At 48.5% G+C, this 17,183-nt stretch overlaps 1 protein-coding gene across 1 annotated transcript in view; it reads right to left on the bottom strand.

Annotated features, from left to right (window-relative positions):
• Positions 1-2,879: 2,879 nt before the first annotated feature.
• Positions 2,880-17,183, bottom strand: part of CPXM2 (carboxypeptidase X, M14 family member 2) — a 153,060-nt gene continuing 138,756 nt past the window's right edge. The window contains exons 12-14 of the mRNA XM_033180031.1: positions 14,481-14,620; positions 11,915-12,014; positions 2,880-4,268 (exon numbers count right to left, since the gene is read on the bottom strand). Of these exons, the coding sequence (XP_033035922.1) occupies positions 4,015-4,268; positions 11,915-12,014; positions 14,481-14,620 (494 nt within the window). The 3' untranslated portion in view covers positions 2,880-4,014. The remainder of the gene's footprint in view (positions 4,269-11,914; positions 12,015-14,480; positions 14,621-17,183) is intronic.

The raw sequence follows: 17,183 nt of genomic DNA, 5'->3' as shown, positions 1-17,183 counted from the left end.
AGTTGGGGATGTGTTTGTCAGGGGCATCGACAGACAGGAGGAAGAGCCCCCATGGTCTCAGGACAGGTCACCCTAGTACACAGAGCTCAGTAGTAGAGGCAGATTTGGGCTGCTGTGAGCCAGGCTCTGCCTCCTTCTGGCCAGTCCTGCTGGGTTGTGGCTCCGTAAGCAGCAGCTCCCTCCACACTGTGACCACCCCATGGGATCAGGGACACAGCACAAAGTGGCATGGACATGTGGGCTTCTTCAGGCAGGGTGGCAGCCTCTAAAGCTGATTCTGAACCTGCAAACCTGGGACTCTTTCCTGGTATGATTGTGTGCTAACACCACATGACAGTTTCAAGGTGTTGTAATGCCGTTGTGTACACTGAATAATGCCTGGAGTTTCCTGGTAAAGACCAGGCTCCAAAACTCATAGAAAGTGGCCTGTGATTGCTGACAAATGCTGATTTGAGCTCCTGCTCTGCACAGCTCCTTAAGTGCCCCTCAACATAAAACAGACATGAAAGAGGGTGATGCTGCTGCGGCCCTCCTAGGACCCGCGTGGGAGGATGAAGACAGTAGACAGGCACTGGACTCTGTCAGAAAGAGACATACCATGTTGGTTGATTTTATCCTGCAGAAAAACATCTCAAACAAACAGCCTGTCAATCTGTGGACGTGTTTCTACTCAGTCAAGTACCAGATTTCACTTATAAAAATGAAGACTCTTGAAGAGGTAAAAAGACACCAAATAAATTCAAAGTATAGATTTTCAATTTATCAAGTCACATTTTGTGAATTTGTTAAGGGAATCCTACAAAGAGAGCACCACATGGCAGAGGCTGGCTCAGCTTCACATGTGTTCATGGTGCACCTGCTGCAGTGGGGAGCGGCCCTGCAGGAGTGGGAAGCAAGGAGGATGCAGGTCCTGCCCTTGGGAGCTTCCAGACCAACAGCGGAGAGAACCCGAAGTAACACAACTCCTCTGAGAGGCCCTGAGGGCTCTGCAGATTTGTTCAAAGGAGTGAGAAATCACCATGGTCCTGAGAAGGGAAAGGCTTCCTGGAGGAGGAGGCATTTGAGACAGGACTGGAGAGAAGCAGGAGGGTTTTTCAGCTGTGTGCAGAGACCCAAGCTGAACCTAGGGAAAGATCTAGGAGGGTAATTCCAACTGAAAAGCAGGAGAGAAGGCAAGTAGGAGAGAGGTTCCGGGCTCCGAGTCAAGGAAGGTGGTGTGGGCTTGAAGGTCCAGTGAGGAGCCGCTGTGTCATGGAGGGGCCGAGGAGAGAAGTGACTCCAACAGAACAGAGCTTTAGGAATCCAGGATGTTGGCTCTCTGCCAGAAATCATCGGATGCCACAGCCAGCCTGACCTTTAGAGTCTATGAAGCCTGAGGGCTTTACTTTGCAGGAGTAGATGAGAGATTAGAGAGGATGCCTGACCTCACATCACACACCAAAGAGTCCTGGCCAGCCCTGAATGCAGAGCCCCTGCCTGCGATCCCAAGGTGCCTGCAAACAGGCTCAGTTTGGTGACAAGGCTGCAGGGAGGGCCTAGAATGGCATGGACGCAGTAGGCTGTGTGCAGTAGCGCTGCAAGTTCCAGAACTGACTACTGGAATAGAGTTCGAGCCATCTCGGCACCAAGGGCCAGGACCTGGCCTCTGGGTCAGCATGGCAGGGACTGGACAAATCCACAATCTTCCAAGCAAATGTGGGATTGCTCGGGTTTAAATTGTGGGTCCAGGACATGTCTCAAGGGCCCAGAAGGGTCACTTGCACCATCATCTCTTTCACCCTCGCAACTCCACCTTCTGAAATACAAAGGTGGTTTATAGTTTTAAATGCTTTATAGCACCACCTCCATATCTACTGCTGCAAGGGTCAGATTTTCCTACCATGGGCTTAGTTGAGATCTGTGTGGTCCAATATGTAGCCTTTAGCCACAAGTGGCTATTAAAAGTCAAATTAAAATTAAAATTCTATAATACGAGAAACCCAGTTTTTAAGCTTCACTGACCACCTTTAAAGTACTCAATAGCCACACATGGCCAGTGCTGTGGCATTCGACAGCACGCAATAAGACCTTTCCATCATCACGGAAAGTTCTATCAGCCAACAACAGCTTATAGCAGGAGCTGACTATGCGACTATGCCCTAGCTTGCAGGCCAAATCCAGCTGCCACCTGTTTTTGTAAATAAAGATGTACTGGAATGCAGTCATGCCCATTCATTTCTTTTCTTTTTTTTTTTTGAGACGGAGTCTTTCTCTTGTCATCCAGGCTGGAGTGCAATTATGCGATCTTGGCTCACTGCAACCTATGCCTCCCGGTTGAAATGATTCTCCTGCCTCAGCCACCTGAGTAGCTGGGACTACAGGCACGTGCCACCACACCCAGCTAATTTTTATATATTTAGTAGAGACAGGGTTTTATCATGTTATCCAGGCTGGTCTTGAACTCCTGACCTCAGGCAGTCTGCCCACCTCGGCCTCCCAAAGTGCTGGCCCATTCATTTCTGTACTGTGTATGTCTGCTTTTGTGCTACAATAGCAGAGCTGAGTGGTTATGACAGAGACTGTGTGGCTTGCAAAGCCTGAGATATTTAGTGACCCTTTTAAAGAAAAGTTAGCTGACCCTGAGTATAGATTGTGCAAAAGCTACATGAGAACCTTTTCTCTAAAGATGCTCACGGGCATCTCCAAGAGCCAATAGTGGGTCCCAAACATGTGTCTCTCCTAGGAAGGAGGCAGGGAACACAGTGCTGCCAGCATCAGTGCTGAGCTTAGTCGGGGTGTAGGATGGCCACCCCCAAGCAGGCACCTTGTGTAGGCTGACCAACCTCAGAAAGAGGTAGTGGGGTGGCTGCAAGCCTACCCAGAAAAGCCAGACACACCAGAAGGGTCTTCCATTTGCTTTCTTTATTATTATTTTTTTTTCATTTTTCCCAGGTCAATGAGGCAGCAACATTAACAAAAACGGAGACACACTTTTTTCTTGCAAGATAATTCAATAATTCTTCCCAAACTGATGCTCCACAGATAATCCTAAGAGGTTTTCATTACAATTAGCCTAATTTGGAAGATCTGGCATTCCACATATCAAAAATAACTCCCAGACTGACATGAGGCCAGCCCATGAGCATGCAATTCACACAGGGCAACCCCTCAAGCAGAGAGAGGGCTTCAGGCCACCCCCCTTCTGGCTCTTTCCAGTCCTAGCAGGTAAAAGAGGAGATCCAGGCTAAATTATCTGGCCCCTCAGGAAGGCTGGCACCTCTGGCTTTCCCTACTTGGGGAGACTCCAGGGCTACTGGATCAGCAGGGAGTTTAGGGGTTCTTTATGGACCCAGAATTTGTGCAAGAAGCTCCATGCTTGCTGCCCAACAAAACTCCTGAATGATCTCAGCCTCTCTCTCCTTTTCTGAACACACTTCTTTGTTGAAAAAGGAGACTAAATGGATTCAAGAGGCTCACTGATGTGCACTTGGCAATGACACTATTGTCAATAGAACACAGAATTTGTCTGTAGCAGCTTGCAATGTCCCAGGGCCAGAGAGGGTGGATTCTCGAAGGATGCCTGGGAGCATCTCAAATGGTAACATTTGGGACAGCCCAGCTGGGGAAATGCTGCAATTTTAGCTGTGCAAATTGCAAATGCATGTGGAAACTTTGCTGTCACGCAGACAGGGGAAGCACCAGAATCCTTTTCCAGGCAGCCAGGAGGCTCTGAATGGACAGGCTCCCCTCTTTCTCTTTCTCTCTCTGATTCCCAGGTTGGCTTGCTGAGTTCTCTCACTCCCATCAGCTTTTCTTTGCTGCTCTGTCCAAGTTATTTGGATAAATGGGAACAAAGAAAAGAAAACAGCCTCAGCCTCCAGCCTTCCCTTTGGGGACCTGCCTCACAATGCACACTCTCTTCCAGGCACTTCTTGAATTACAGAGGGAACAACAGTGAGCGAGTCCACTATGGAGCCACTACCAAGTTGGTTTAATTTGCGTGGGTCCCAGACGGGTCTCCAGGGCCCAGGAGGGTCACCCACGCTGTCGTCTCTTCCGCCCCCGCAGCTTCAGCCTCCTGGCTGGCAGGCTGACGGGCTGCTTCCCAAACTTCTCCATGATCTCTCGGATCCTGGCCATGTTGGTTTTGCTAAGTGTGAAGTCACATCGTGTGGCCCCCATGTCATAGCCAACCATACAGTTCTTGGTGGATGCAGTGAAGCCTTCGGCCTTTGCTGTGACCACATACTCTCCAGGGTTCAGGAGGCGCCAGTAATCCCCATCGTTGGCTGTGGAAAAGAAAACCAGGGGAGACTCAGAGCAACTTTTGCTAATGCAAATCCCGCCAGCCCTCCTCCAAGACCAGCTCCCTGGGCCAGAGAGAGACTCTCAGGCTGGCAACGTGGAATCCTAGCTCCTGCAGATGCAAATTCTTAATGCATTTGGAAGCCAAGATGTTTTCCTCTCTGAAAGCTGCCTTAATGGTTTTCACAGGGAGGGGAGGTATAGGCTTCCCGCAGTGTCAGTACACAGGAGCACAGCTGGAGAGCCGATCGCGAATGCTCCTTGCTCTGTGACAATATGAGCCATTCATTATGAACTTGAACTTCCAAACGGTATGCCCTTGTCACAAAATGCCATCTTGAAAAGCCATCAGTGCAGGGCCTCCTGGTTTCCTTAGCGTGGCTGCAAGTACACAATAACTATTTTTTAAAGGCGTGGGCTCTTCACTTCTGGAAAGAGAAGGAAAGGACTAACTGGGCTGAGGTCAGATGACCCAGGAGAGGCCCTGGCACCTGTACCCCATTCCCTGGCTGGGGCCTGGAGAGACTTGGGAGTTGCAGGGGCATCTATACATGGATGCTGCGGGGCAGAGGAGCCTTAAGACCACATGAGACCCAGGCTGGAGCTGAGGTGGTGCCCATGCACCCAGGTAACCACCGGCCGATTACCTCCCAGGCACCTAACATGACCTGGGTCCATCCTCAGCTCTAGGCTGGATCCCTGTGGTAGATGCAGTGGTTCACGCCTATAATCCCAGCACTTTGGGAGGCTGGGTGTGGTGGTGGGTGCCTGTAATCCCAGCTACTCTGGAGGATGAGACAGGAGAATCGCTTGAACCCAGGAGGCAGAGGTTGCAGTGAGTTGGGATCATGCCACTGCACTCCAGCCTGGGTGACAGAGTGAGACTCTGGCTCAAAAAAAAAGACAGGTTCTAGGCTAAGATCACTCCTCCCAGAGAGCCTACAGCCTGGTGAGAACATTTAGATCCACAGCATATCAGAGACCATGAGACAGAAAAGGAGACACCAGAGGCCATCCTGGAGAACACTACCCACACACAGAAAGACGAGGCTGGCACTGGCTCACTGAACCCTCCAAGTGACTCTGTGATACAGGCTGCACGCTTATTCCCTTTTCTATGTGAGTAATTTGATGCCCAGAGAGGTGTAGTATCCTGCTCCAGGTCACACAGCTAGTAATCAGCAGTCTTTCACTTGTGACAATCTGACCAGTCTAAAGTTTTGGAGCCAGGTAGAGAAAAGGTTGGGTTTGATCAAGTACTTAGTAGTCCCTGGACAAGGTTTGCTTGTCTTAATAAGTCCTGAAGTCTTCTAATGGATGGAAGAAAACTATGTATGTGTTTGTAAATATACATCTCCCATATACACCGATCTACAACACTTGGAAGCATCATGTTGAAATCATGACATTCTAATCCCAATTCATCCGAGACACCCAGTGCAATACGCTGAGCTCACAGGAGCACAGGACGTGACGGGAAGTTAAATGTGGAGGCAGTCGTTTACCACATGTACATCATTAAGGAGCTGAAAGGAAAACAGGACTCATTTGACAGACCCAGGTACACGCTCAGGTGGGTGGCTCCCTGGCATATGTCCTGGGTCTTTTTTAGTGAAACGGCAAGTTCTTCAACTAAATAAAATGCCACTTCATACCTTTTCGGGAGCACATCGACAGCCTGAATTATACCAGCAGGTGACTCAAGCCTCACAGTAAAGTTTGTCTTTGGAGATCTCCCTCAGGGTTCCCACAGTCCCTGACAAGCCCAAGTGAGCCACCTCCTCCACGTGCCCTCCCTGTCCTCTCCCCTCTCCCTGCTACCAGGCAGCGCATCCTTAAGAGTGGAAATGGCCTCTGCTTCCTGCCTCGGCTCTATGTTAAAGCTGTAAGGCACCTGTAGAGCCTGTGTTTTCCTCTTTTGTGCTCAACACGCATGCCGTTTATCCTCCTGGATTAAACACCGAACAGGTCAGAACATTGGTTCATCTGAATGGGCTGGAGAGAAGTGAGCGACCAGGAGAGCATGCGGCTTACTGGCCTGAGAAGCGGGGTGTATCAGGTCTCAACTACCAAGGGTACTCAGAGGGGATTAGTTAAGGCCAAGAGCCTGTCCCCACCAACTGTTGTGGGGCGCTGGACATTGGAGGCCCCTGGAAGCAGACCTCTCAGTGGGAGCACCTGACTTAATGGCACTTGGAGGTTAAACACCTCAGGGAGGGGGCAGCCTAGGTTCTCACCAAGGGAGGTCCTCAGTGAGCTGAGCAGTGAAAGAAACCCACAATGAATGGTTATCAGCATAACTGGCTCAAGTTCATGTTTCTAATAAGAAGCCTTTGTGATTCCCCTTGTCCCCGAAAAAGCCAGAAGAAGCTCTCCCTGCCCCCTCCCCAGTCCACCCTCTGTGCTATACACATCATAGTGCTTACTCCCTAAACCTGCCATTATCCCAGGGCCACATGGTGATGAAATCCAAAGTCCTTGGGTGGCCGGAGCCTCTGAGGTCCCAGTTCCTGCCCTTCCCTATTGTATCTCACACCCCTTTGTTCCAGCCATTCTGAGTGCCTTGCAGTGACACACATCTTACACCTCTGGGTTTTGCATATACTGTTCCCACTGCTGTTCCCAACTCCTGTGCCAGGTCCACTTCCTTTCACCCTTTGTGAAGTCAGGCCTTGCAAGATTCCATTTAAATGCCTAGAGTTCGATTTTTTGTTTTGTTTTGTTTTTTGAGACAGAGTCTCACTCCATCGCCCAGGCTGGAGTACAGTGGCTTGATCTCAGCTCACTGCAACCTCTGCCTCCCGGGTTCAAGCAATTCTCCTGCCTTAGCCTCCTGAGTAGCTGGGATTACAGGTGCGTACCACCATGCTTGGCAAATTTTTGTACTATTTTTTTCTTTTTCTTTTTTTTTTTTTAGTAGAGATGGGGTTTCACCATATTGGCCAGGCTGGTCTCGAACTCCTGACCTCGTGATCTGCCCGCCTCGGCCTCCCAAAGTGCCGAGGATTACAGGCATGAGCCACCATGCCAGTCCTAGAGTTTGTTTTTAATAATGAAAGCTATTCTTACTAATTTTCAAGGAATTTGTTCTGTCCTTGTGGCCCTGTCAGGTAAGCCCTCTAAATTTGAAGAGACAAGCAGGTGGAGACAGTGTTCCTGTGAGCCTGAGGGTTCACTCCATTCAGATAAGGGCTCAGTGCTTAGAGCAAAACCCAACGCAGATCCTGTGGGCCCCTTCCACATCACTGCGCTCCACTGGTCCCACCCGGCCTCTCTCCAGCCGCAGAAGGCTTCCTTTTGTTTCTTGATTCTTGACTCTGAGCCTTTGCAATTACTGTTCCCTCCACTGGAATGCTATTCTTTGCTCTTCTAAAGGCCAGCCTGTGTATGTCCCCTAAGGGAGGGACCCTTCTTTGGCTTTCCCATCTATCTGTAAATATCACTTGATTTATTTTTTTTCATGGCACTGATCACAGTGCGTAGTAAACTTTTAAATCTTCCTTTGGAATTATCTCTAGGTTTCCTTCACTAGAATGTGTACTTTTAGAGGCCATACTTGTTTTACTCACTGCAGTATTTCCAGTCTGGTGCACAGTAGGAGCTCAATAAGAAAGGTCAAAAGAATGAATACAATGATCAGGACTGTGTGTGGGTTCACACAGTCAGACTGAGGGGCGTTGGCCCTGTCATCTGAAAGCTTCTACTGCGGAGATACAGATCTGCCTGATGCCCTCATTGGCCTGGCAAGGCACACTGTCCTCAGTTCTTGGCTATTTTCCCAATGTCTTCCTTGAGGCTCTCATTTTCTCTGTTTCTGTCTCCAGCCACTGGAAAAGTCTGGAATCACAATATGAAAAGCAGGAGATGCAGTGTTGGGCTGCTGTCCCCATGAGTGCTCAGGTCTGTGTTCAGGGTGAACCTTCTAGGGAGTTGCAGTGGAAGTCAACACATAATGGGCATCCCAGGCATTCATGCGTGCCAAGCCTGTCCCACAGACTCTGGCCAAGCAATGGATGAAAGAAGTATGCAGACACAAGTATTTTGCCTGAGCGTGTGGCTAGGGGACTGCACGACTTAGCACCACCGACAAGAATGCAGCCCCCATAAACCAGAAATGTTTGTATTTATTTAGTACAGATTTAATGACAAAGGCTTGGAGCAAACACAATTAACATTGTCGACCCCCCCCCCCCCCAGTAGAAAGCAGTCCTGCAGACAAATGATCAAAGGTTGGTTTCTGGAGACATAAGTAAACAAATTCATCTAGATAAATTGCTTTACATTCCCTTGTTATCTACTCTGCCCTTCTGAAGTGTTTGCAAAACCTCCTGACCTTCTAAGAAGGTTTCTTTCTTTCCTTATAATTTCTCCCACCACCTGACCAATCTCCTATACATGGGCAGAAGGGGCAACTCTGGTCTAAAGAATGTCCACACGAGCAGGTCAGGTCAGCACCCACCAAGTAAAGGACAGTTGTGTGGAACGGTGAGCCGGGTGTTTGTCCAACGCACTGATATGCATCTAACTCAAAGCATTCCTACCAGCTTCCCTCCCTGTGGAATTCCATTTAATACCTCTGTTTACTTTATGCAAAATCCATCCCAAAATAAAACTTGTCAGATCACATAAACCTCAGACAGAAATCAAGGCAAATTCAGAGCTTTTCTTGAGGACCGAAAGATTCTGAAACAGAATAAAGAGCCGTGTGTAAAGTATGGAGTTTATCTGTCATGATAATACACTGGGAAATTATTTATAGAGGGGAAAATCAAGGGAGGGAGTTGCATTTCCCATTAGCTCATCAAAACTGTCTCCTTGATTGCAGGGGCTTGAAACTCAGCACCCATCAGGCAAAGTATTCTATCTTGGCTTATGGGGCCCCAGGGTCTTTTTATCTCCCACGCAGTTCAAAACTCTTATGTTTTCTCACATTGCATACAAAGCACTAAATAGTCAAGGAATGTTCTAGGCTCTTCTAGAATTGTCATTTCAAAGGAGCTTCATTTGTAATGTTTAAAATACAAATCCTATGCAGAACCACATCACACAGCCTTTCATGCATAATGATCGCCAACACTCTGCGTGGTCTCTGGCACATTACAGCTTTGCAATCTACATTTGCTGAATTAATTAAGGAATAGTGAATAAATATATGGAAAAAATGAACACCTATGAGGGACTACTATGTACAAAATTCCATGGTATTCAGTGTGAAGCCTCATGGTTCATGGCTATAAGATTAGTGACAAATGGTATGAATGTTCAGAAAATATTATTAAGTGAAGAAATCAGTAACTAGATGGGAAAAATGCAATTTATGGCATTATACAGCAATTACAATTTTGTGGCATTTTAGACACAGTTCACCCATTTGCATATTTGGTCTTTTATGCCAGGCCCACTGCTAGGGAGCCTGGCAATGAAGGGTACATGGGCCAGGCCTGAACCCCAGCCTCACCTCATCCTAATGTCCCAAAGTCTGCTTCCTGGCAGGTGGAATGGGATCTTTTGTTGGCACGACAGGATCATGGGAACAGTTTGCAGAGAAGGAGCCTCTCCTCCCTGATCAAGAAAAATAGCATGGAAATAAAGGAAGGAGCACCAGATTTGAAGTCTCTAGTGCTTGGCTCAAATCATAGCTCTGCCACTCACTGGGTAATCCTGGAACATCGTGGACTGTTCATCCGCCCATTCATCAACAAGTATTTATTGAGCATCCACTGCTCAGAAGTGGCCAGGCAGGGGGGCTCGTAATATACTGAGGAACAAACCAATCAAACAGTCCAGGGCTCCTGACCTCGTGGGGGTGAAGAGGCAGAAACAAATCACGAGCAGAGTACACATGAGCCTATTACGTGATGTGTTAGAAGGGAGATGTGCCACGGGGAAGGGACAAAGTCGGAGCAGGTAAGAGGGACCGACAGGGCAGCAGGGAGGTGTGCCATGCTCACAGTGGTCAGGGTTGGCTGCAGTGAGATGGCGCCATCTGAGCAAAGACCTGAAAGGCAGGAGGCAGGAACCCAGGGACCCCCCAGGGAAGAAGGTTCAGGTGGACAGAGGCGCCGCAGTGATGACCCCCTGTGTGGCTGTCAGTCCACGAGGAGCAGTGGGAAGTCAGATCATGGGACAGTCAGCCCTGTTTGCCTAGGACAGGGGTGGGGAGTGGGACACAGCATTTTCAGTTTTAAGTGGGGCATCCCAGGTCATGACAGCCCTGTGGCACAAAAGAAAAACCTGGACTTGTTAAGCACCTTTGTTTTCATATCACTTTGTAACCAGCAAAGAATAGGGCAGAGTCCTCTGGGACCCTGAGGGGTACCTGCAGGGCCTCTTCCAGCCCACCTGGGGGTCAGAGACCTGAAGTCAAACTCCTCTAACCCCTTAACCATCAGTGGGTCACTGCCCTCCTTGAGCTTCTGTTTTTCACCTGAATAAGTGGGAACGAATGGCCTGTCTCCCTCAGAGGGATAAAGTGAAAACAACTGAGAGAAAGCATGTGTGAGCGTTCTTTGAGAACAGATCGTGTAGGGAACAGCTCCTTATTCCTGCTGTTGCTGAGTGATCCAGGGGCAGCCTTCTGCTGTCCTGACGTGGTGTGGCCACTTCATAAGTGCATTTTAAAATGGGAGATTGTTTTGGCATTTTAGGAACTGGAAACCGAATTTGGTTTATAAACCCTGGGTCTTAAAATTTCTTTTCTTCCATAGAAAAGAGAGTTGGAATAAGATGTGAGCCCTGCCTTTTAGAGATCATTCTCTGACCCTCAGATTATCCAAGTTCCTAGAATTTTCTACCCTGCATTCAAAAGGGAATCACGTGTGCTAACCCTGACTTGTTAACACCATCAGACACTCATCCCTTCCAGTGAGTGGGAGCTGAGTCTCCCTGATGCATCTCATCTAATGACAGCATCAAGAAAGATACAATTTATGTGAGGAATGATGCAGTTAAATGACAGAGTTAATACAAGAGAGCTATTAACAGAGTGGCATATAGGAGATGCCCACGTTTATTATTACTGTTATTCTTATCCTACCCTTCACATTACAGACATCTGAGTCTTCCTAAGACATCACGCTCAGTGATTTCCTGTGCTTTAATAGAAAAGTTGCATCCTCTCTGGAGGGGAATGTAAGGCCACTCCCAACCCACCCTTCCAGCTGTTTTCTTGCTGCTGGTCCCTTCAAACTCTCCACTCCTCCACAAGTCGCCTAGTCTATGGCTTCTCCCTCTCCGGAGCAGCCTGGCTCCCTCCCTCCCTGGCCCCTCTGGGTTTAAGGACACAGGCCACATTCCACCTGGTCTGAGAGCTAGGATGCCTGCAGATGCAACAACTCCATAGAGACAGAGCTGCTTCCTCAACTCCGTAGAAACTTCCACTGCACCTGGAGGTCAGCTGGCTGCTGCATGACCGTCCTGTGGAAGGGACAGAGAGCAACCAGGAAGCACAGGTTGAAAACCTCCCTTTCAAGGGTCTCTTGAAAAGCGGGAAATTTAGAGGAAGGAGACTGTGATTCGGCTCTGAGTAAGACATTTCCGGCAGTCATTTCATGATTGTAACCCAAGTAAAACACCTAAAAAAAAATGGATATTTCTTACCAAGAGACAGTTGGTACACATTTGCAGTTACCTGTTCGGATGTCATGGTTAACGCCTTCTACGGAGATAATGGCATTTGGGATTCCTTTTCCATGTGAATCTCTCACCAAGCCTTTAATGCCACGATGAACCTGCTCAGCGAACATGAGACACAGGGTGAGGCCACCGACCAGATCTGGACACAACCGGCACAATGGAGGGGGCTGTCAACCCGCCATTGGCCGGTTCCCACCAAGAACTCACACAGCACCACGTCTTGCTCAGGGGCACGGAACCGAAAAGCAGGTTCATTGCTCGCTGCATTGTCAGGTTCAATTAACAAGGGCGAGGTCTTGGTGTAAGAAAAGTGAACTTATTTCTGAAGCTAGCATTAGGGAACCATCCTGCTTTAAAATGTGCCACTTCTCCTTTGTAGCAAAAAGCTGATACTTTTATGAGGTGAGGGGGCTAGTGAGCAAGGGCAGGTGTCTTATCTAGACCCTGCTAGCCTGGTGTCTTATCTACCAAACAGTTGAGTTGGCATCTTCCTAGGCAGAAATAAGTTGTAAAAGTGGCCAGCGGGCATGCTTTCAGCATGCCCTCCAAGGCCAGCCCCTGGAGGTGGGTGTTCTGCCTTGGAGCACAGATGAGCTTGCCCTGCAGGGAATGTCTGCTGAGGGGGAAGTGACAGGTTATTTTGCATTTCAAAAAAGGCTAAGTGGGAAGCAGGGGAAAGGAGGAAAGAAAAAAGAAGAGAAAAACACCAATTAAATTATATCTTAGAAAAACAGGAGTCCTCGGGTTATAGGCTTGCCTGGCTCTGTATGCATTTGGAATGTAAACTTCTGCATTTCTTTTGGGTGCTTGCACCAGAAAGTCTTCCATTAAAATGCCCAGAGGCTTAAAAAATATTAGGATCTGAGACGGTTCACAGAAACACATTTACTAAAAGCTGAAATTTAATTTTTATAGGCATATTTATTTTGACTTTTTGGGACTTGCTGACTTAAAAGTCAGAGGGAAAAGAAACAATTCAAAGAAACCTTCCTACAGATGACAACTCCAGGCATAGACCCTTCCAAAGACTTAATTGTGTCATGCGATGCACTGGAAACTTATGCCTCAGTTTCCCCACTTGTAGAACGATGTGCCAATCCAAGGTGACATTCCATCATTACCAATGACTTTTTGCATATTACGAGGACTAGGCATTTTATCCACAGGAGGCCTTTTGGCTAAATGGCATCATTACTTAAGACTGATTAGGTTGTTACAGTCAAATCCTTCTCTTTACAAAATGCAAAAGAAAAAGAGCCTTCTCTTACAAAATTCCGGGCTGGGAAGAGGAATTCCTTGGGTGAGGTTCCCCTTAGAAGGAAAAACGAACTCACACCCTTCTGTGCCAGGGAAGCTCACTGGGGGCTGAGTCTACCAAGACCATCATGGGACAGAGTCAGATGCTAAATCCTGGTGCCAACCTCTGCCCCCTGTGCAGAAGTGCAGCCAAAAGTGCCAGCCAAAGCCATTGGCTGAATGTGCCTTCTGACTGCTGAGCACAATCCATGGAAGGGGAACCTTGTGTCCAGCCTCAGGGTCTTACTTCCAAAGGGATGGAGGTTAAGGTGGAGTCAGAATTAACACTTAGAAAAAGCAGGAGCCCTGAGGCTTGACATTTGTTTCTGTTTAATCCATTACTTTCCAGTTAGTCTGTTCCTTAGTGGGGCCTGGATACTGTTTGGTTAGTTGCAGAACTAGAACTGGTGAATTCACTAATGCTGCAAGATGGATGTGTCCTTGACAGCCTACGGCAGGGAGGTGTCCAAGGTTCTCAGTGGAGGTAGCAGCAGCCCCTCCCCAGCTGGGTAGCAGAGCCCAGCGGTACTTGTTAAAGCTGCTCCCAGGTCATTCACCCCTGCCACCTGCAACAGTGACTCTGAAGGCCTGGGAAGGTGTTAGGGACTCAATTGTGTCCCCACCCCACCCCAGCCCCCAAATTCATATGTTGAAGCCCCAACCCCAGTATCTCAGAATGTGACTATTTAGAGATGGAGCCTTCAAAGAGGTAATTAGGTGAAAATGAGGCTGTTAAGGTGGCGTCCTCCTAAGAAGAGGAAATTTGGACTCATACACAGAGGCACATGCACAGAAGGATAACCACTATGTGAAGAGGTGGCAAGATGGCAGCCGAGGAGACAAGCCTCTGAGGACACTGACTCTGTGGGCAGCTTGGTCTTGGACTTCCGGCCTCCAGAGCTGCAAGTCTACCTTGTAAGCCACCTGGTCTGTGGTGTTTTGTGATGGCAGCTAGAGCAGACTGAGACAAGGGGCCTGGGCACGTTGGCTCAAACACATAGCACCTGTTCCCTGCAGAGCAGCATCAGAGAGCTCAGGAACCAGTTCCAATTGCTCCAGGCCAATGGGGACAATGACCATTGGTTTAGAGCTCTCTTCCCTGGGGCCTGCTCAAGTGTCAACACAGAGTTGCTCCTCAAAGCACTAAGATGGCCCAGTATGACGGCCAAGGTCTGAAGCTCTAATTCCATCCCATACTTTCAGCTACCTGGCAGCCTCATCCCCCAGCTAGTCCCCCTCATCCCAGCCACATGCCCTCAATATACCTGCTCCATGAACACAATCAGAGATTCCCGGTTATTCTCCCACTCTTCGGGCAGTTGACTCTCATGTGGGTATTTATCACAGCCGACGTAGATGGACAGTTCGAAGCAGTTTGTATGAAGGTAGCTGAAATCGTTCAGACCTGCCAAGCCAATGGGACAACAGTGTAACTGAACAACACTCAAAATGGCACTGGGGAATGGGACACAGGGGGAAGCAGAAATGTATAAGAACATTCGGAAGGCCTTGTTTAAACAGGAAGGTATCAAGTATCTACTATAGACAAAAATTTGCATTAGAGCAAATGTGTGTGAGTTAGAGAGAGTCTGGAGAGAAGATGCAGCCGGAATGGTTTGTGGTGAGGACGGACACATGGAAGTGTGGCTTTGACAAAAAAGCCAAAAGAACTTAAATAATGCTATTTAGATAAAATACTTTATTAAAGTAAAACAGTTTAAAGCTCCATTTTTTGAGCAAAGCTGTCATTCATGAACACTACAGGTTTTAAGTTTTTGATTAAGTTTCTCTCTACAGTTATGCTGTCTCAGCTATAGCTCTATGACAGTCTTCTATTTTGATTCCAAAAATTGCGATCCTTACCACTGTTTGCCGAGTGCCTCCTATAAGCCAGGATCTGTCCTAAGCACTCTGCAGCCATTAGGTGACTTAATTTTCATCCCAAACCCAGCAGAGGTAGGCAACACAGCACAATTTTGCAAATAGGAAAATTGAGGTTGAGAAGGGAAAGAATCGTACCCAGGACCATGTATGTGTCTGGAAAGGGTCAGCGTCAGGGTTTGGGCCCAGGTCTGCATGCCCTTGCCTACGGCTCCGAATAGAGCATCACTGCATGGGGACTTGTAGGCAAACCCACTCCCTCAGTACACCTGAAAGCAGACAAGCCTTCTGCCTCCTGGCGTGACAACAGCAGGACAGGAAGCCCCAGCCTGATGTGTAGTGGGTGTCTGGACTCACTTCCTAGGGCTGCTGTTACAACGTAAATTACCACCAAATGGTTGGCTTAAAGCAACAGAAATTTATTCTCTCACAGTCTCAGAGGCCAGAAGTCTGAAACCAAGGTGTCTGTGGTCCCTCCAAAGCCTCTGGGAGGGGGAGCCTCCTCTAGGGGAGGAGCCTTCCTTGCCTCTTGCAGCTTCTGGGGGCCCCCGGTATTCTTTGTCTTGAGGCCACATCACTAAGCTCTCTGCCTCTGTCTTCACATGGGCTTCTCCTCTTCTGTCTTGCTTCCAGGTAACACAGGGTGACCCCATCTGGAGACCCAGAATATAATGATACCTGCCAAGACTCGTTTTCCAAATAAGCTAACATTCCCAGGTGTGGGGTTTTGGAAAGCAGACATTATCTTCTGGGGAGGCCTCTACTCCACCCACTCTACTAGCCAACATTTGAGAAATAAATAGATGAGTGTTTGACGGCTTGAAGTACCAGTGGCTTCCTTCCCAACATTTTTGTTTTCGAACAGGATGATGATTAGCAAGCTGTGCTCTGAGTGACTCACCCAGTAGAAGGCCCCTCTGACCACCCTCCCTGGGCTCTAGGGTTGGGGTCACAGAAAGCAGGAGTGCTGTATGCCTTGGACAAATTTTCTTCATTCTCACTCAGTGCACCAGAAGGAACCCTCTCCTGCAATGCTCAGTATCAAAGCCGTGGCTTTGGGGTATCAAGAGCAACTCTATCAATCTGCTGCCTGGTCACTGAAGTCAGAGGCAAAATGGCGTTAAGTATACGGCCGCTCTACCCAATGCCAGATTCGAACCATCCACATGTCATCAGCAATGGGCTTCTGATTAAGCCTGTGATGAAACACAGCGTGTTTGCAGTGAGAGCAGTGGAACAAAAAGGGTGGGACAGAGCTAAGTCAATGGAAAATCCTTCACGTGGGCCCCCGTCTCATTGAAGGAGACTGGTCAAAATTCCTTCGGTCAAACCCGCAGTGTGGAATTACAGACAGTGCAAGAAGGCCGGGGCACAACAAGCCACCCGTGAGCACAGGTGTCAGCTTTCCGGGAGGGCTGAACACCTGTCTGCAGAGAAAACGATGGTCACTTCCACCCTTCCAGTCCTCGTTAGCACCGAAATAAATGCGATATTTAAACGTTCTGGAGTGAGCCTGCCATTTTGCAACATGTGTCTTCAGAGCACAGGAAGTTTTAGAAGAACTGGCAAAATGAGAAACCAGAGGGAAGTGGAGAAGCCTGGGCCATGCTGTCTTGCTGCTGCCCGCCAGCCTTCCAGAGTGTATCACCTTGCTGAGAACACATGGCCAGAGACGGGCTTCGAACGCAAAATGCTACTTCCTGTCTGAAGTGTGTGAACAAGGGGCCACGATGTGCCCCAGATAGCTCTTCACAAGCCTTCGGTCCTAGCTGGGGTGGTGAGATATTCCTTTGTGTTCTCTCCCTAACTGGCATCCTTCTCTTGTCACCAGCTTCAGCAGGGAAGGCACAGCCACATTCCTTACAGCTCTGTGCATCTGATGCAACCACAACATCTTCCTTCGCTGTGGAGGAGAAGGTGCAGGGTTGCAGGAACAGAGAGGCTCAAAGGAGTCTGGAGTGAAAGCACACACACTCCAAACAATGTCCATTTCAAAATGTATTGACCCTTGCTCTCGACTGGGCCACTCCCCATTAACTAGTGCCTGGCAGGGCACAGCTAATGAGTGAGAAAAAAATGGAACAAAA

The sequence above is a fragment of the Trachypithecus francoisi genome, unplaced genomic scaffold (genome assembly GCF_009764315.1).
Source record: "Trachypithecus francoisi isolate TF-2019V2 unplaced genomic scaffold, Tfra_2.0 Contig01579, whole genome shotgun sequence".
Taxonomy (NCBI): domain Eukaryota; kingdom Metazoa; phylum Chordata; class Mammalia; order Primates; family Cercopithecidae; genus Trachypithecus; species Trachypithecus francoisi.
Note: the sequence above shows the minus strand (reverse complement) of the source record. Positions and strands in the feature narration are given on the sequence as shown.